We start from the raw sequence: 20,914 nt of genomic DNA, 5'->3' as shown, positions 1-20,914 counted from the left end.
GTTTCCTCAGCCAGTGCTTTTATTGGAATGAGGAAAATAGTCGCTATCAGAGTATGGGGCGAAGACTAAAGTAATCAATCTCAGATTAGCATATTTACTCACTTTGAGGATTGCCAATTGCTACCAAAACATTAAATATGAAACAACTAACACTCAGTTTCACTTAACACAATCGTAGCATGCTAATGAATATTTTTTACACCAGAAATCAGCAGTTCTTCTTCTGACAATACCATGAAATCTGTGTTTTGACATTATATCATGAAACGGAATTAGCATCTTTATCTTACCATACCATACCAGGAAATGTTGTTCTTTTTAACTGGCAACAGTGTATGATAATGTTATTTTTTAACCTATTACACCTACTATCTAGATAAGTCTATAGGTATGGACAATATGGACAATTTTGTGGACGCAGGGGTTTCAAGCTTCAGCTGTGAATGGAGAGAAAGTGGGTGAAACCAGCAGGTAATATGATGATTCTCAGCTGTGTTATTTGTGTGTGTTTATGTGAGAGCAATGCAGCTGCCAGACACACACACACACACACCTGATGGTAACAAAGCTTTGTGTGGATCTGTTTTTGTTTAGTTGTTATCATTTGTTGACTTATTGAAAGTGAGCTGAAAAGTGTGGACTGATTAACACAAGCTCAGCTAAAATTTCAACTGAGTCATCCCCAACATCTTCACAAACCAGGCTGTACAGTGGTACTGAAACACTGCATGGGCACGGGGAAGATTCAGATAACGTCATGGAATGAATGACAAAAACACCATGTACACTTATACACACAAGACCTAATTACTGTTTGGCTTTATAATCTACAGTTACAGAAGTGTAACAATTTGTAATTTCACTATCTGGTGTCACCCAGAAAAAGACAAGGCTGCTTTCTAGTTCCTTTCAAAGTTTCTTCCTAATTTTGTGTATTTTTTCATTGACATTGTTTTCTCAGACTTACATACAGTATCTCACAGAAGTAAATACACCCCTCATATTTTTGTAAATATTTTATAATAATTTTTCATGTGACAACACTGAAGCTACAATGTAAAGTAGTGAGTTAAATTTGCTGTTCCCTCAAAATAACTCAAGCTACACACCGCCATTAATGTCTAAACCGCTGGCCACAAAAGTGAGTACACCCCTAAGTGAAATTGTCCAAATTGTGCCCAATTAGCCATTTTCTCTCTCCAGTGTCAAGTGTCTACTTAGAGTTACAAGGTCTGAATGGGCAGCAGGTGTGGCCAAAACAAATTGAGCCCAAAGTGTCAATATTTTGTGTGACCACCATTATTATTATAGATCACCAGACAATCACAGGTTGTGACTGGAGTCCTCTTCCACTCCTCCATGATGACATCACGGAGCTGGTGGATGTTAGAGACCTTGTGCTCCTCCACCATCTGTTTGAAGATGACCCACAGATAGGTCTGGAGACATGCTATCTATCACCTTTACCCTCTGCTTCTTTAGCAAGGCATTGGACATTTTGGCGGTGTGTTTGGAGTCATTATCATGTTGGAATACTGCCTGCGGCCGAGTCTCCAAAGGTGACCCTGCTTCAGTATGTCACAGTACATGTTGGCATTCATGGTTCGCTCAATAAACTGTCGTCCCCAGAGGCAGCAGCACTCATGCAGACCCAGACGATGACACTCCCACCACCATGACTGACTGACTGTAGGGAAGACACACTTGTCTTAGTACTCCTCACCTGATTGCTGCCACTCACATTTGATACCATCTGAACCCTCACTCACTCATTTTCTACTGCTTTTATCCGAACAACCTCGGGTCACGGGGAGCCTGTGCCCATCTCAGGCGTCATCGGGCATCAAGGCAGGACACACCCTGGACGGAGTGGCAACCCATCGCAGGGCACACACACTCTCATTCACTCACGCATTCACACACTACAGACAATTTTTCCAGAGATACCATGCATGTCTTTGGACTTGGGGAGGAAACCGGAGTACCCGGAGGAAACCCCCGAGGCACGGGGAGAACATGCAAACTCTGCACACACAAGGCGGAGGCGGGAATCGAACCCCGACCCTGGAGGTGTGAGGCGAACGTGCTACCCACTAAGCCACCGTGCCCCCCCATCTGAACCAAATTAGTTTATTTTGGTCTCATGAGATCACAGGACACGGCAATCCACGTCCTTCATCTACTTGTCTTCAGCAAACTGTTTGCGGGCTGTCTTGTGCATCATCTCTAGAAGAGGCCATGCAGACTAATTTGATGCAGTGTCCGGTGTATGGTTTGAGCATTGACAGGCTGACCCTCCACCCCTTCAACCTCTGCAACAATATTGGCAGCATTCATACAGTATGTCTATTTCCCAATCACAACCTCTGGATATAACGCTGACCACGTGCATTCAACTTGTTTGGTCGACCATGGCCAATTCTGAGTGGAACTGTCCTGTTAAACCGATGTATGGTCTTGGCCACCATGCTGCAGCTCAGGGTGCTTTCACACCTGCCTTGTTTAGTTCGGTTGAATCGTACCAGAGTTCGATTGCTCATTTGGTGCGGTTCGTTCGGGCAGGTGAGAATGCAGCAATCGAACTCTGGTGCGCACCAAACACGAACCAAACAAGCGTACCGAGACCTCCTTGAAGAGGTGGTCTCGGTACGCTTTCAAACAAACTCTGGAGCAGTTCGTTTATTGTGAGAACACGATCCGAGATCGAACAGACCTAACTGCAAAAAGTATTGCGCATTTTGGACTAAACCAGCTGCCGTAGTGGGTCGTTGGCAATATTTTCAGAAGATGAGCATGTCACAGTTTCGCGAAAGTAATGCTCGCCGCCTCCTGAAGTGTCTTGCGATGCGTCTTCGAAATTTGCAGTGCATTAAAATTATATTTTCAAGCCGCATCCGTGCTTCATTTTGAAAATTAAGCAATGTAGTAGATTACAACCACGAACATAATTGCAGCGCGCAGTCGTCTCTCCATGGTGTATGCTGTATTTTCCTGCTTTTTCCTCTTTTTGTTTACTTCCGTAGTTTCATTGGAATTTCCCGCACGTTTATTCTGACCAATCGGGAAGCAGTTTAGGAAATACGCTCAAAGACATGTGGCCAGTGAGTGATGTTAATGTTATCCACTGCATTTTGGTTCGTTTCAACTGGTGCGGAACAGAATGATCAGTGTGGTGTGAAAAGGAACCAAAACTGCTGAAAAGCTACAATGTATCATTTTTTGCTTTTAGTCCGGACCAAATGAACCGAACTATAGGTGTGAAGGCACCCTCAGTTTTATGGTCTTATGCCATGAGGTCCCATGTTAAACTTCCTGAAACCAGCATTAGAGAGCGAGAGCAATAATACCAAATTTAACACACCTGCCATTCACACCTGAGACCTTGTGACACTAACGAGTCAAATGACACTGGGAGAGAAAATGGCTAATTGGGCCCAATTTGGACATTTTCATTTAGGGGCGTGTTCACTTGTGGCCAGGTGTTTAGCTATTAGTGGCTGTGCCTTGAGTCATTTTGAGGGGACAGCAAATTTACACTGTTATACAAGCTGAACACTCACTACTTTACATTGTTGCAATGTGTCATTTCTTCAGCGTTTTCACATGAAAAGGTAGAATAAAATACTTAGTGAAAAATGTGAGGGGTGTACTCACTTCTGTGATATACTGTATATACACTGTGATGGTAGAGCATGCACTGCTGCCTTTCAGTTGGGCTCAAAAGTTCCACCACACCAGAGAGATGTTAGAGGCTTGCACATAGAAGCTGCACAATGGGATAAACAGCAGATCTATGACCAGCTTTTGCCAACCAAGGGAATTTTTGCAGGGGAGACAAAGTGCTGCTCCTCGTCCCAAACACCAAATTCCTGGCAATGTGTCAGGGCCCATACGCGTTGTATCACGTTAATCTGTTAAATGGATGGAACCTGTTTTTGCGGTGTCTGCATTTGCTATTGCCCACAACATGTACATCCGGATTTCTGCAAAGCTGCTTTGTGTATACACAAAAAAACAAACAAACATAATCCTTCATAAATAAAAACACAAGAAATTTATTGAAATACAGAATCAGAGATATTTTACTGTGTAGCCTCCAGGCAGAAACCTCAGAACTTAACAGTGCGTAATTACTACATTAATCATTTTACAAAGCAATATTTTAAATGATTCAGTTGCATGTGTTATTCTTTATAAATCATTACAAGTAGATGCAATTACAAAATGATAAAATATAACCACAGCAAAATAACCTACAGTGTGCTTTTACGAAAGAGAACAACAACAAATGCTACCAAAGCAGTGTGCTAGGCTTTACAGAACTTCTACTGTCTTGCTTTAAAGCATGGAAAAGAAAGGAAGGCTAACTGGCCATCAGTAACCAAGATTAGGAATTAAACCCAACTGATATAAAGTATAGTCACAAACTACAGGTATGGGCTTGGAGCCTTCTTTTTAGTCAAATGGTGACTCTGTATCACCACCATAACTTTGCATATCTTTACTGGAACTTTCCATTAACAGTGCAGTCACGGCTCCACATATAGTGTGGATGTAGTATAGAAAATCAAGAAAAGGTATATAAATACAGAGAATATCTGCCCCAATTACAAAGCCCTGAATAATAATCTAGTCAAAATGTATATGACTGAGTGTGTCATAGTCACACAAGTGCTCTTCCTTATTAAAGATAATCTCTGGAATTGTATTATTGGAGTTGGTGGTGTTAGTGTGGAAACTCACTGCTGTGTAATTCAGATCTTCAGCAGATTTCTCAGATGACTCCTGAGCAGCACTGCCTGGGGTATCAGAGAGATCTGTGGGCAACTGAGCTGTGGAGTAGACATCCTGATCAGGAGGGATTGTGGGTAGTTGAGCAATAGAGTAAACTTTGGAATCACAGGGGCTTGTGGGGAACTTTGTGTTGGAATTGACGGTTTGGGAAGGCTTAGAAGGGATCGTGGGTAATTGAGCAGAAGCATAGACTGTGAAAATCGCAGCATCTGATGCAGAAAGTCTTCCAGTATTTTTAGCTTCCTCATACTCACAGACAAAATACACAGAGGAACAAATACAAAATTATTTGAAAGTTTATTTCCATTTTTTTTTAAAGACGGTATGTTTTTGTTTTGATTATACAAACATCCACTGGTGACAATTACCTCTTGGTGTTTCCTGAGCAGTGAACAGAACTTTTGTCTATAGGTGATTTTCCTGATGAAAGAAGTCAGAAGTTATTATTACTGTTGATGTTTTTAATAATAATAATTGATAGTTGATAATAATTAGGTTAATAATTATTTTATATTCCTCTCAGTGTTTGTAGTTGGCTTGATTTTATTTTCCCTGTCATATTTATTTCAGACCTACATTTTTACAATAGAATTTAAATACAGATCTGTTTAATACTCTTACAGATTAAGCTGTGTATATGACTGAACACCCAGACCCTGGAGATGTGAGGCAGGACATGAATAATATGAAACCTGTTAATTTAGATCATATTTTAGTGTACCTTGAATCTTGTACCAAAAAAAAAAAAAAGGAAACTGAGACTCCAAACAGAAGCAGCACTAGCAGGCATACAGACACAGAGATCATAGTGGAAGAAGGAAAATCTGAAAGAGAACCAAACACAATTATATCTAAAATACAGAAGTCAGAAGGTTAACAGATAATATTAGTTACATATGACTTCAATTTCTGAAAGTAAAAACACTGCTCTATTAAAGCACACATTATTGTTCTATTGTTCATTGTTCTATCACTAAATCATTTCTATTTGATTTCTAAACAAGGTTTAACATTGTGCACAAAGCAGGTCTACAGACATACAGTACATAGTTTTAATTCAGTATATGAATTATCCATTTTAAATACAAACTGTTAATAATATCCTAGACTAGTCTTTGGTTAGGATGTGTACTGATTCTTTGCTTTAACACAAATCCTATGTAATGTCAGAGAAGTTAACACAATCTGTCTCCATGTTTACAAAACTCACCATGTTGATTTATCAGGTTAATCAGTGTAACGGTCAGGTTGATCTGTGTGAAATAAACCTTGAATCCATTATCACTTGTCCAGGCTTTTTCAGCTCCGCACCAGTATTCACCAGCGTCCTGCTCAGTTACATCTCTAATACTCACAGTGAAGTTCTGTTTTGCTCTGTCATCATACAGGGACATCTTCCCATTATTTACAGACTGTCTATTTTCTTTAACAGATGTATTATAAGAACAAGCATCTTGCCACCCCGTCTTGCAGAAAAATTTGGGGTCACTACTGAGGAATTCTGGGTAATTACAGGTGACAGTCAAATCTTCTCCTACATTAACAGTCTTATTGATGAACTTCTCATGGGACAGATCTGCAAATCAACCAATCAGATCAGTTTACATGTGTCTATTTATGTTAAACAATTATGCAGTCAGGTTACAGTAAAGTCCATACAAGTACAATCACAACATACTTCTCTTGCTAAAATACATTTCTATTTATTCAATCTACTCACCTTCTGTTACATTCAGTGTCACTACAGTGTAGATCGCCAGTTTATCAGACACAACAACACCACATGCGTATGTTCCAGTGTCCTCTATATTAAGCTCTGTGATAAACACACTGAAGAATCCTGCACTTCTGTTGTCATGAATTGAGAATCTGCCATTATGTGACCAATCACTGTTTGGTTTTGTTTGTTTTTTATTAAAACACCACTGATGTGTTCTGATCTTACAGAATGATTTTGATAGGTTTTTATATTCATCCTCATATCTGCAATTAATATTGATTCCTCCACGTGCATATGCAGTCACTGAGACTAATGATCCTGTATGGAGCAAGTTCAAATCATGATCGGTCAAATAAAACTTCAAAAAATCAATTAAGTAATAACATTAAAAAAATATACTTAAGATAGTTTGCTGCTAATTTTATGACTATGCACATGATTCAATGTTATCTAAATCAGTGGACAAACTCCTATTTAATAGAGGCAAAGGTCAGCTATCAGGCTGATCTGTCTGTAGAACAATCAGAATAAAAATGTAGGGAAAAAAATAAATAAAAATCACGCGCACACACACACTCTTTGCAAATCTCAGCCCTGAATTTACTGGGATTAATTTCAGGAAGTAAAAAGGATTAACAGTCTTACATCTTTCTTAAGTTTAATACGGAGGTGCAGAGAAGCGTTTGGATTTAATTGTAAATTTGAAATAATATTCTAGAATCAATGTTAAAATGGACTGATTGTTTAATCATCCAAAAGGAAAATACAGATTAAATCATGATCTCATTATTTGAAAGTCATAGAAAAAAATGTCAAAATCAAGGTACTTGATTTCTTAAATCAAGATACTAAGAAATATTACTTCAGTACTAACCTTATATACATTTCATTTTTCATAAGGTTAGTACTGAAGTAATATTTCTTAGTATATTGTATCTTCTGCTAATGACACTAGAGTTTTGTAAAGATAAACAGAAGGCAGTGGTGGGAGACTCACCTTGCTCTACCTTCAGTTTCACCGGTGTGTAAATGTCTATCACTGAAGTTATATCAACTCCACACTGGTACGTCCCAGTGTCCTGTACAGTGAGCTTTCTGATCATCACCCAGAACTCTGATGATTTGGTGTCATCAAACAGTGAGAATCTTTCTGAATTTACCCACTGGTTTTTATCTCCTGTCTTTATTTGTACAGAACAGACTGGCCATGAAACCTTACAGAAATATTTTTGGTTATCTTTGTATGCTGTATCATACTTGCACTTGATAAGGATTCCTCCTCCTGAATATCCTGTTACTTCATTTGAGGCTCCTCCATCTAACAAAACACCAAAAAACCTTCCTTCATGTAACACTGCTGATGATAGTGAGGATTATTTTGAAGTGCATTTCTTTACCTGAGATCAGACAGAAGGTGAAGATGAGGAGGATCTTCATCCTGAATTCACTCTTACAGCTCTCCACACCAACTCCACTTCAGAAAGATATTAAGGCTCCTGTTCTGTTACACACTGTTACTGTCTCTGTCCTGCTTTGTGAAGGTCTCGTGTCCTCATTTGCATCTTAAACACAATTTGATGCAGTGATAACTTCCCCTTAGCTTTAACTACAAAGAGCTGTACAGGAAGTGCATGTGCGAACTGCTTAAACAATAGAAATGCTTTCAAATTTCTGGCTGTTACAACCCAGTCTAGGGTTGGGCTCCACAGTGTTAAAGCTCGGGATTCAGTGATTGGATCTCTTTAAAAATACCACAAGAAACCACACAAGGTAGAATTTGTAGGTAAGTGTATTTACAGATATAAAGTATATATACAGTCAACAGTACACAGGCATCTCTTCAAGGTGGGCCCAGGCCAAAATAATAAACAAAAAGGGCTAACAGTGAGATAACTATGCTTACCTGAAAACAAAGAAAAGAAAAATACAGGGGAACTTCCCTAACTCCCTACCAAACACACACGGGGGAAAAAGGAACCCACTCCCAAAGAAAAAGGGCAGCCACACCCCTACTGCCAGTGAAACAGTGACAATCGTACAGTGATATATATATATATATATATATATACAAAAGTGCAACACAGCAACAAGTCCAAAGGGTAAACCAAGCTCAGAGTCAAAAAACAGGCGGAAGTCAATACCAGAACAATCACAAAATAACAATAATCCAACTATCACAACGCCACAACAACAAACCACCACTACTAACAACACTCTCCTCCTTCTTCTTCTGCTTCCTCTTTATATAGACCATTAGTGATGATGTCATCAATATGGGGGGCAGGATCAGGACAGGCTAGGGCAGGTTGCAAACTCTGGCCTGGAATCAACCTGCACACAGACATGTACAAAAAACACAATACAATACCCTATTTTCATGGGTTGTAACACCCCACCCACCTAAGTGTGAACCAAATACTGGTTCACAATCAAAGAAAAAAAACAAACAAACAATCGTAACATCAACCCCGTGATAAGGCATCAGCCAACACATTCTGGCTGCCCTTTTTATGCTCAATCACTAAATTAAAACCTTGCATGATCAGGGACCAGCGCATTAGCCTCTGGTTCGAATTACACATTCGATTTAAGAACGCCAGTGGGTTGTGGTCAGTAAAGACTTGTATCGGCATGGGGCTATCACTAAGATAAACTTCAAAATGTTGAATCGCTAACAACAATGCAAGTGCTTCTTTTTCAATCATACTGTAGTTAAGCTGGTGTTTTAGAAACTTCTTTGAAAAATAACAGACTGGGTGTTCCATCCCAAAATCATCATCTTGCAGAAGCACTGCTCCTGCACCCGTGCCACTCGCATCAACTTCCAACTTAAAAGGTTTTTTCAAGTCTGGAGCAGACAGAACTGGTGAGCTAGTCAGGAGAAGTTTAGCAGACTCGAAGGCAGACTGACATTCTGGAGTCCACTGGAACAACACATTCTTACATAATAAATTAGTCAAGGGTAAAACCACATCAGAGAATTTTTTACAAAAACATCGGTAGTAACCAGCCATACCTAAAAACCGGCGGAGCTCACGCCTAGTCTTAGGAGCTGGGAACATACATATAGCCTGAACTTTGGCACTTAATGGCTTGACCTTCCTTTGTCCTACCTGTTTACCCAAATAGGAGACAACTCCTTTACCAAACTCACATTTATCCAAGTTCAGAACTAAGGACGCGTCTGAGAGTCGAGTAAAAACATTTTCTAAATGGTTAAGATGTTGCTTCCAAGTATCCGAAAAGACAACCACATCATCCAAGTATGCTGCACAGTTCAGAACATCCCCCAAAACTCTATTCATCAGCCTCTGGAAGGTTGCTGGGGCATTACGGAGGCCAAACGCCATAACAGTATACTGGAGGAAATTATCAGGTGTAGCAAAGGCAGAGATCTCAGCAGCACGAGGGGTAAGAGGAACTTGCCAATAACCCTTAAGAAGGTCCAACTTACTGGTGAATCTAGCTGCCCCAACAGAATCAACACAATCCTCCATTCGTGGGAGAGGAAATGAATCAGGCTTTGTCACAGCATTAACTTTTCTGTAATCAGTACAGAAACGAAAGGAGCCATCAGCTTTAGGCACTAACACACAAGGGGAACACCATGGGCTCACACTCAGCGTAGCTAACCCATTTTCCAATAAATAATCAGTTTCCTGCCGCATAATTGCACGCTTAGAAGGGTTCACCCGATATGGGTGTTGTCTAATCGGTTTATGATCACCCACATCAATGTCATGTTCAATGACTGTAGTACACAATGTCACATCAGCAAAGAGTTTAGGAAATTTACCTATTAATCCTTTAATGTCTTCCTGGAATGATAGGCACCCCTCCTAACTTTCCTGGCAGCTGCTGTAAGGCTTCAGAGTTCACTAAACGAAGGGAAGACATACAGTTCCTAACAAGATGTAAATCATCAACTTCAGGGGAGTATTCAGCAGGAGGAATCTGCCCACCTACAGAGAGGGTCATCACCGATGTCACAGCTGGGGCAGGTTTGGACTCCGCTGGCGAAGGCCGCGCATGATACTGTTTTAACAGGTTAATATGACACACGGGTACTACGTCTACGACCAGGCGTACTGAGAACATAGTTAGTGGGACTTAACTTTTGCTTCACTTCATCAGGTCCAGCAAACCGGGTCTGGAGAGAGGATCCAGGCATCGGTAATAGCGCCAGGACTTGGTCACCAACACAAAATGAGCGAGAAACAGCCTTATGGTCATACCGCTCTTTCATAGCCGCTTGTGAAGAGCGCAATGCAGCTCCTGCCATCTCTCTTGCTAACTCTAAATGCTCACGAAGAAGTCGAACATCCTTCACAATTGTTTTACCCAAAGGGGGAGAAGACTTAGCCAACCACTGTTCTTGCAGGGCTTTCAGGGGACCCCTCAAAGAGTGACCAAACACAAGGTCTGACGGGCTAAAACCAAGAGATTCTTGCACCGCATCACGTACAGCAAATAGTACGAAAGGCACCCCCTCATCCCAATCCTTACCAGCTTCTACACAGAATGTGCACAGCATGGTTTTAAGAGTTTGATGAAAACGCTCCAATGCACCTTGCGACTCCGGATGGTAAGCACTGGAAAACTGGTGAGAAGTCTGCAACGTGTCCATTACTTGGGAGAACAGCCATGATGTAAAATTTGTCCCACGATCAGTTTGTATACACTTAGGGAGACCAAATGTGGTGAAAAACTTGATAAGGGCCTTAACCACTGTTTTTGACTTAAGTCAACGCATAGGGGATGCTTCAGGGAAACGGGTGGCAGCACACATTATCGTCAGAAGGTAAGAATTACCAGAACGGGTTTTAGGCAATCGACCAACACAATCCACTATAATCCTTTCAAACGGGTCTGTGCTGACTATGATAGGTTTCGGGGAGCCGGTGGAATAACCTGATTAGGTTTACCCACTAACTGACATGTATGACAAGTCCAGCAATATTGTACAACATCATTCTTTATACCAGGCCAATAGAAATAACGCAAGGTACGTTGATGAGTCTTGTGGATCCCTGCATGTCCAGAACAAGGATGATCATGAGCTAAGTTGAGAACATAATTTCTCAGCAAACTAGGAACCACTACCTGGAATATTTCCAACCAAGGATCATCATTTCCGGGAGGGGACCATTTCCTCATCAAAACTTCCACAAAATACCTGCTCTGATACTGCTGAACATCAGACTGATTATAGACAGACTCAAAACACTGTCCTAATGAAGGGTCGGATTGCTGAGCAGACATTAACTGATCACGAGACATGGGCAAATCTACCTCAGGGCCAGGATAGATATTACTCTCATTTGTCATCTCAATGTTGTCACTAACATTTTTACAAGGTTCCTCCTGAGATAGGAAGGACATTGACAAATCAACTACATCACCAAACTTCTTTTGTTGGGCCCGTGTCAAGACACAAACAGGGAACAGAGAAGAATACTGGTCACTAACTTGAGAAGTATCAGTCACTGGTTCAGAAACTACTTCTGGTAAAATGAAAACGCTATTTCCAGCTATCTCATTACCTAGAATGACTGAAACTCCTACTTTAACCAGCCCAGAGAAATTCTCAGTTTCCAAATATACATGATGTAATGGCACACGAATGACCTCCATACCAATACCTTGAATTAAGACGTCACTACCTGCATACGAGGCTTCAGAAAACGGTAGTGTACTTTCCAACACACATGTCTGTGCCGAACCAGTATCTCTCAGTACTCTTACAGACTGTTTCATATCCTCAGTACTTAATGAGACATAACCTGAACATACAAAAGATCTAAACATTGGCTCAATGAGGCAGTGACTCTCCGAGATGCCTTTTGAAACCGCTACTGCATTAACCTTTTTAACCTGGCTGCTTAGTTTGCTTCCGCTTGAGCACGGGACAGTTGGCAATGATATGACCCATCTCATGACAATAGAAACAAGTACGAGAGCCAGCTGAGGGATTAGCCATGGTTCCAGTTCTACTTGTAGGCTTAAAGGAACGTGCCAATGCATCTTTACGAGATGAGGGTGGACTAAACACAACCTTATGAGTTAATACAAACTCATCTGAAAATATAGCAGCTTTAGACAGGGTTTCAATTTTCTGTTCATTTAAATGCACTACCAACTGTTCTGGCAGACATGACTTAAATTCTTCCAGCAATACCAATTCTTTAAGCTGGTCAAAATCTCTTACCCCACTAGCTGAACACCATTTATCGAGCAGTGTGGTTTTCTCACGTGCAAACTCAACATAGGTCTGGTGAGGAGACTTAACAGTGTTCCTAAAGTTTTGTCTGTAGGCTTCCGGCACACGCTCATATGCACGGAGCACTGTCGCTTTAACTGTGCCATAATTCAAACTCTGATCAAGAGTGAGAGCAGAACATGCATCCTGTGCCTTACCTGACAGTTTACATTGCAGCAACAATGTCCATAAACTTTCTGGCCAGTTCAACGTGGTGGCTATTCTCTCAAAAACTGCAAAGTAGGCATCAACCTCATCTTCACGGAACACAGGCACTAAACCAATATGTCGGCTAACATCAAAGGCAAACGGACTTACGGATGAGGACTCGGCTGTAGCAGGCGGTGGCCTGGAGAATTCGAAGGCAATTGGAGACGGGGAGGTTGGTTTCGAGGAACTGAACGTTCGTGGCAGCGTCACCGGCTTCTGCCGCTGAGCTGCCAGGTCGAGCTTTTTCCCTTCAATATCCAACTCCCGTTCACGGACTCTCAAGAGCTGCGTGTTGTACTCTTGCCTCTTAATCTCCACTTCAAGCTCCTTTAGAGCGAGCTGCCAACCCAGATCTACCACACCAGCTTGAGGCTGTGTCAGACTTACCTCAGCCTCCTCCAGCTCTGTCCTAGCCTCCGCTCTGTTGTGAACCTGGAGGGGTTGGGTGATCTGTACAGTGCTCCCTGTGAGTGCTTCCCGCTCAGGTAGGACCTGTTGAGCCGCAAGTGCCTCATATAGTTCTGCTTTGACTACCTTTTTGCTAGCTGTGCGGAAAACTGGCACATTGAAAAAATCAGCAATGAGGAGCAGATCATCTTTCCTGCACCTATCAAAAGCTTCCAACGAAGGACACAGCATAAACGTGATTAAATCAAATGCCATGATCCACACAGACAATATACCCACACACACACTATACACTGTATATATAGAGATCCCGGACGAGCCCCCAAATCTGTTACAACCCAGTCTAGGGTTGGGCTGCACAGTATTAAAGCTCGGGATTCAGTGATTGGATCTCTTTAAAAATACCACAAGAAACCACACAAGGTAGAATTTGTAGGTAAGTGTATTTACAGATATAAAGTATATATATATACAGCCAACAGTACACAGGCATCTCTTCAAGGTGGGCCCAGGCCAAAATAATAAACAAAAAGGGCTAACAGTGAGATAACTATGCTTACCTGAAAACAAAGAAAAGAAAAATACAGGGGAACTTCCTTAACTCCCTACCAAACACACACGGGGGAAAAAGGAACCCACTCCCAAAGAAAAAGGGCAGCCACACCCCTACTGCCAGTGAAACAGTGACAATTGTACAGTGATATATATATATATATATATATATATATATATATATATATATATACACATACATACAAAAGTGCAACTCAGCAACAAGTCCAAAGGGTAAACCACACTCAGTCAAAAAACAGGCGGAAGTCAGTACCAGAACAATCACAAAATAACAATAATCCAACTATCACAACGCCACAACAACAAACCACCACTACTAACAACACCCTCCTCCTTCTTCTTCTGCTTCCTCTTTATATAGACCATTAGTGATGATGTCATCAATATGGGGGGCAGGATCAGGACAGGCTAGGGCAGGTTGCAAACTCTGGCCTGGAATCAACCTGCACACAGACATGTACAAAAAACACAATACAATACCCTATTTTCACGGGTTGTAACATGGCACAAAAATGAGCTTCTGGTTACAGGTTGTAAACAATCATATGACAGTGTTTGAGTTTAATATTAGCGTTCTGCTTGTGTGCATTTTTTGAGTTGTGAGTTTAATTTTTCCTAATGTGTGCGGCAGGATTAACTTTACTGAGAATATTATTACTCCTTCAGAGACTTACGTTCTTCACTCTTGTAACTGTTAAATTTTCTATATTTAAATGGGACATTATAAGTGTAGCCCTGATATGGTTATTAATGAAGTTACTGTATATGTGAATGTGTCCTTTTAAGAGTTACAGGGAAAGTAAACAAGTTTGTCGATTGTGAAAAAGTTTAATATATTGTGATCTGGTGTTTTTGCCCATCAGGACTGTTCTGTGATTTGTGAACGGTTCCCTTTGCTGAAATGATCAACCGTGTACAGGATGAATCTGAGAAAATTGTTTGCGTTGACCAAAGACATACAGGTTGATAGGTTTTAGTTGGCTTCTTACGAGTGAAGGGGCTATTTGTTGTTTCATAGGCCACAATGTGCCCAAGACACATCTTAGTCCTGAAGCAGGTTTGGATTTGTCTGACTGGTGTGTGTTTGTTTACATGTATATTCTTTTACTGATTAACATAATTTTTTTACCCCTGCTCGGAGTGTGGTCGCCTGGTATGCACTCTGCTGGGGATAGAGCTACATGGACAGCCCGGTGACCCATGTTACTGCTGTCGATGAGGCCGGCTGGAGCTGTTTTTAAAATACTAACTACTGTTGTTCCAGTCAGCTTTATGATTGGGTCTTCTTCAGTTAACTTTTTGAAGACCTCGGCAGTGTTGGGTCTGTGGTAAACTCGAAAATTGTGCTTATAAATTATTTTCTCAGGAGCTCCTGGTTGCTTAATTCCACTCAACATTATTTATATTGTTTATTTTGGGGAATAAAACAAACAACCCAAACAACAATACTAGCATAGTATGTGCTTGTTTAATCGATCAGGCATACTTGCCAGAATATGAGTACAGATATGACACGACATATATAAGTACATTGAGCCGACATTGAGATGATATATATAATTTAGTACATTGTGCCGATATATGACATGAAATATATGAGTAGATTGAGCCGACATATGACATATAAGTACATTGAGCCGACATATGACATTATATATCTGAGTACATTATGCCAAAATATGACATGATATATATAAGTACATTGAGCCGAAATATGACATGATATATACTGTTTAAGTACATTGAGCAGTATCAGTGAGCAGGATCATTAACAGAAGAGTGTGTAGAGAACTGAGTACACTTTGCTACATCTCATCTAATCAAACCCACACCCAAATGTCGCTGGAGATCACCGTCAGCTTTTATAGAATAATTAGAATATTCATTGTTTCATCACTATCATTTGCAAATCATACTGTGTTATATGTAGAAGGAAGATTTCTCTAAAGAAACAGAAAATTTGATCAGAATTAACTACAATATAACTGATTATTTAGAATCTTGTCATATTTCAATAGAAAGAAGTCATGGTTCTACAAAGCAATTTTTTAGATATTTGCTAAATATTATACATTCTATAGTATACTTTAATATGATAGAAGCAGCACATAATTAGGAGTCCAGATATAAAACAGTGTGAAAATGTGGCCATGGTTTAAAATGAAAAACAAACAAGTGCATGTGTGAGAAATGGAAAGGTTAATGAAAATTCCAATGTATTATGCCAATTGCTGCAGTTAATGTTTTGAGGGAGGAAAAGAAGAAGGAGGAGGAGGAAGAGAAAGAAGAAGAAGAAGAAGAAGAAGATCTAATGGATCTAATGGAGCACTAATCTATTCACATATAGCAGTGTAAGATAAAGAAGGTAGGACCAGTGTAAATAAGAAGAAGGAGAAGAAAAAGAAGAAGTGAGAAAAGTGAAGAAGAAGGGGAAGAGGTGGAAGAAGTGGAAGAGAAATAAAGAAATATTCCAGCACTGTATGACTTAGCCCTTATGATGCTAAACTAAACAGATGAACTAATGTGATGGACTGAACTATTTTCACTAGAGACGTCTTCCTTAAACTGTGGAACTGCATCATCAGTGCTGGTGGCATCAGAGTGAAGACTAATTGTTGCATAAGTCAGACCTTCAGCCTCAGTCGAGAGATGTGTGGGTAACTGAACTGTAGAGAAGGTGTCCTGATCCGAGGGGATTGTGGGCAGTTGAGCATTGGAATAAACAGTAGAAGTTTCAGAAAGTTGTCTGGTGTCTTTAATCTCATTAAAAACAACAGGAACCTGAGAGCAAAGAGAACATATTGTGAGAAGAGATATCATAATGTGTACTTGTATTTAAAGAAAATATGTGTTGGAAATGAACACACACGCACACACACGCACACACACACACACACACACACACACACACACACACACACACATACACACACACACACACAAACAAACACACACATTCATAAAGAGAATTACCTCTTGGATGTTTCCTGAGCCTGGTACACAACACATGCCAAGAGAAGCTTAAAAAAAGCACTCAAAGAGTCAGTAGTTATTATTTCTGATGTTTATTTTTGAAATTATGATGAATCTTTGAACTTAATACCTTTGCTAGTGTGAATGGAAAAGTATTTTATAAGTTATGACTAGAAGGGTTACAAAAGTTCCACAGCATGCACCATAGCCTACAAACTTGGTCACCATGGACTACATTCCCCAGAACACACACATACTTCCCTGTGTCCTTGGCAGACTATGTATAATGAAAAATAACAAACAAAATTATAAAAAATGAACGCAGATTCAGGTTAGTATATTATATTCCTCAGGAGAGGGAAAAACTTAAATAGTTACTACAGTAACTGCCCTCCTCTGCTATATTAGAGTATGGTATAGCGTTCTTAAACAAATTCAAGACAAAAATGTGGCAAAGCCCCAGCTGAATTCACGGATCAGACCCACTCGGCCTGTCCTAGTGGGCATGACCTGTCTAATGTCAGGTTTTTGTACCTCGGTTGCCTTCACTGGGGCTTTAAATAAGTTAATTCTAAATTATTAAGCTTTCAAAAAAAAAGTAGCACCAATTTATCAGAATTTCAGAAATACTGGCTTAATAAATACATTTCACAGAGACCAGATGTTACAGTAGATTTACTCTACAGATGACTACAAAGGTGTACTGCTGTTTTATTATATGCTCCAGTTTTCCCAGCAGATTATAAATTGACTTTTTAACACACAATACACAAGATTGAGCCTGAGCAAATCAGGCTGTACTGTATATATACTGTATTCTTATACAGTGGTTTAAATGATGGCCTCAGATTTGTTGCAGTTTTATTTAGCAACACTTTACCCACTAACTTATTCTCTTTCAGGTTCTCTTTTAAATCCGTCGTGTATTTATTAATCTATAGCATGTTGGTTGTTTTGTTCGCTCTTCTGGATTAATCTGGAACAGACTCACCGTGTCACTGATGCTCCTGCTGAATATGTATTTGAATAAATTGATGTTAACAGTGACAATACACACATTCACTTGTTCATTGGGAGCTATTTTAAGCAGCCTTGTTAGCATGTTTGGGAACTTTTGCACAACAGTAATTTGAGTTTAGGATTGAACACCAGAATAATGATGCAGCAACTAGCGTTATAAATTAGTCATACTAAATATATCAAACATTTGTTGTGAACATCATGTGCTGTGTGTGATTGGGTACCTTTAATTATGCGTCTCTTTCGTAGAGTCAGAATGAGGATTATAATTCCAATCAGAAGCAGCAGCAGAATTACAGACACAGTGATCACAGTGAAAGCTGGAAATCCTGGAAGAGAAACAGTCACTTTAACCTACAAGCTGATCAAGGGATTTAATGGATCAGATTCCTCAGGTATGTAGTTAAACTATGCATCTGAGCAGATTCACCAGCTGGAGGAGAAGCTGGAGTAAAGTCAGTAAAGTCAGACTGCGCAAACAGTCATGAAGCCTCTTCTATGAACTCTGATCTATATTCTTTCCATAGATTTTGTTTATTGGATTCAGGTAATGTGATTGTCTGGACCATTTTAGCCACTTTATTTTCTTTCTCTAAAACCAATTGAGAGTTTCCTTGGCTTTGTGTCCGGGATTATTGTCTTGCTAAAATGTCCCTTGTTTCACCCTAGTAGATGGCAGCAGATTTGTTTTTTATCAAGAATATCTCAGTACGTTTGTAAATACATCCTTCCTTTAATTATATGAAGTTTGCCAGCTCTGTACATAATCTTTGTATGGATTACTTGGGTTGTTACTGACATCTTCTGAAAACTTAATGTCAACAGCATCTTTATAAATATATAAAGCTGATGTGTTCAAAATTTATTTTACCCGCCGTATTATTTAGTCTGAAAGAACATAAGTCAGACTTTTATTAGATATTATCAGCTAGACCACATCAGTTCCAGAATTTAACAAGTTTCCTTCTAAAAATAACTTTTTATTTTTAGTTTGTTCTATTCACTAACTGCCAATAATATCACACACTAGTCTTAAAATATCATGAAAATATTTTAAAACTATATTTAAGGACTGTACTGAAATATGTTTTCTTCATATTTTGTATTTTCAGTGCTAATGATACTAGAGGTTTATTTTATAGTTTTATTTTTTGGAAGATAAAAATAAAGACTTTGGCAAGAGACACACCTCCTTTTACCAAATTTCTATCAGTTCCACAAGTTTCATTGTCCTCTAACGTGAGTTCTCTGATCATCACCCTGAGCTGATTTGGTGTCATAAAACAATGAGAATATAACTGAATTTACCAATTTGTTCTTATGTTATTATTTTGTCAACACAGCCTGCCCATGAACCCTTACAGAAATATTTTGGGGTTTGAGTACATTCTGTATCATACTCACTGGTGGTAAGGACTCCTTCTCCTGAAGACATCCTTTCATCTGTTACTGATCCTCCACCTAACAAAAGACCAAAAATCTCCACATTTAAGCAACATTAAATCCATAGGAGCAATCCTTCATGTAATGCTTCTGATCATAGTGAGTTTTATTTTGAAGTGCATTTCTTTACCCGAGATCATACCTGACAATGAACCCTTACAGAAATATTTTGGGGTTTGAGTATATTCTGTATCATACTCACTGGTGGTAAGGACTCCTTCTCCTGAAGACATCCTTTCATCTGTTACTGATCCTCCACCTAACAAAAGACCAAAAATCTCCACATTTAAACAACATTAAATCCATCTCAGGAAAACCTTCCTTCATGTAATGCTCCTGATAGTGAGTTTTATTTTGAAGTGCATTTCTATACCCGAGGTCATATCTGCCCATGAACCCTTACAGAAATATTTTGGGGTTTGAGTATATTCTGTTTCATACTCACTGGTGATAAAGACACCTTCTCCTGAAGACATCCTTTCATCTGTTACTGATCCTCCACCTAACAAAAGACCAAAAATCTCCACATTTAAAAAATGCTTCTGATAATAGTGAGTTTTATTTTGAAGTGAATTTCCTTACCTGAGATCAGACAGAGCACGAAGATGAGGAGGATCTTCATCCTGAGTTCACTCTCACAGATTTCTACACCAACTCCACTTCAGAAAGATACCAAAGTTCTGTAACTCCTGCTCCTGTTCTGTTACACACTGTTATTGTCTCTGTCTCTGTCCTTCTGTGTGAATATGTTGTGTCTTCATTTACATTTTCACAAGACATTATTGCAGTACTAACTTCCCTTTAGCTTTTATTGGAATACGCAGTGCAAAAATGCAATGCAAATGATTTCAGATTTTTTGACACAAAAATAAGTCTCTGGTCACTTACAGTGTGCAGTCAACTGTACATTTACAGCATTTGGCAGACACCCTTATCCAGAGTGACTTACATTTTACTCTCATTTTATACAACTGAGAAATTGAGTTTTGCTCAATATTCTGCTTGATAGACCTGTTACTCAAACTCTCCATGCAGTAGTCTAAAACTGTACCACCTAATCTAAAACACTCCAATCATATGAAGATGTTTCAGTGTTAAATAATAGCCTTCTGCATGTGAGCATCTTCTTCCCAATGTGATTTTATTTTTACTCTCAGCTCTCCAGTATTAACTTTACTGAGGATATTTATTACTCCACATCACTGTGAGATGCTCTATACTGTCATCTTCAGCACAAGGAATGTAACACAGAAAGATAAATACAGTTTAATCTGAAAAATCAGCATTAACTATGGAGGAATAACAATGTTAATGATGAGAGAGCAGGACTTTGTGCTTCCTGCCTGCTCACCACCTTCCCTGCTGTCTGTTTGTGAACACTGAGGGTTTAACACAATGATACTGTATATTGTGTCTCACACAATAGTGTGATAGTAATAGCAATAGAATAGTAGTGTACTAGTACACAATAGTGTATGTACTTATGTATGCAGGTATGCAAATAACTTCTGTAT

At 39.6% G+C, this 20,914-nt stretch overlaps 2 protein-coding genes across 4 annotated transcripts; both read right to left on the bottom strand.

The window, feature by feature from the left end:
• Positions 1-4,031: 4,031 nt before the first annotated feature.
• LOC125141155 (CMRF35-like molecule 8) lies at positions 4,032-12,485 on the bottom strand. Of its 3 annotated transcripts, XM_047813187.1 has the most exons (9): positions 10,311-12,485; positions 7,912-8,845; positions 7,512-7,832; positions 6,515-6,832; positions 6,150-6,370; positions 6,005-6,047; positions 5,516-5,618; positions 5,163-5,214; positions 4,032-5,043 (listed from the first exon to the last, which is right to left on the bottom strand). In XM_047813187.1, exons 2-9 carry the CDS (start codon positions 7,949-7,951, stop codon positions 4,630-4,632), a joined length of 1,512 nt encoding a protein of 503 aa, XP_047669143.1. In that variant the 5' UTR covers positions 7,952-8,845; positions 10,311-12,485; the 3' UTR covers positions 4,032-4,629. The 3 variants fall into 3 exon arrangements, with proteins under 3 accessions (XP_047669143.1, XP_047669142.1, XP_047669145.1); XM_047813186.1 differs by having other exon boundaries at positions 6,005-6,370; positions 10,311-12,482; XM_047813189.1 differs by lacking the exon at positions 6,515-6,832 and having other exon boundaries at positions 6,005-6,370; positions 10,311-12,480.
• A 2,988-nt stretch (positions 12,486-15,473) lies between these two features.
• Positions 15,474-20,440, bottom strand: LOC125141163. The gene is made up of 7 exons (XM_047813239.1): positions 19,983-20,440; positions 19,846-19,902; positions 19,603-19,659; positions 19,362-19,418; positions 18,182-18,286; positions 16,938-16,984; positions 15,474-16,745 (listed from the first exon to the last, which is right to left on the bottom strand). Exons 1-7 carry the CDS (start codon positions 20,020-20,022, stop codon positions 16,470-16,472), a joined length of 639 nt encoding a protein of 212 aa, XP_047669195.1. The 5' UTR covers positions 20,023-20,440; the 3' UTR covers positions 15,474-16,469.
• Between the last annotated feature and the right edge of the window lie 474 nt (positions 20,441-20,914).

The sequence above is a fragment of the Tachysurus fulvidraco genome, chromosome 5, assembly GCF_022655615.1.
Source record: "Tachysurus fulvidraco isolate hzauxx_2018 chromosome 5, HZAU_PFXX_2.0, whole genome shotgun sequence".
Classification (NCBI taxonomy): domain Eukaryota; kingdom Metazoa; phylum Chordata; class Actinopteri; order Siluriformes; family Bagridae; genus Tachysurus; species Tachysurus fulvidraco.
The sequence above is the reverse complement of the archived record's forward strand: the minus strand, read 5'-3'. Positions and strand labels throughout refer to the sequence as shown.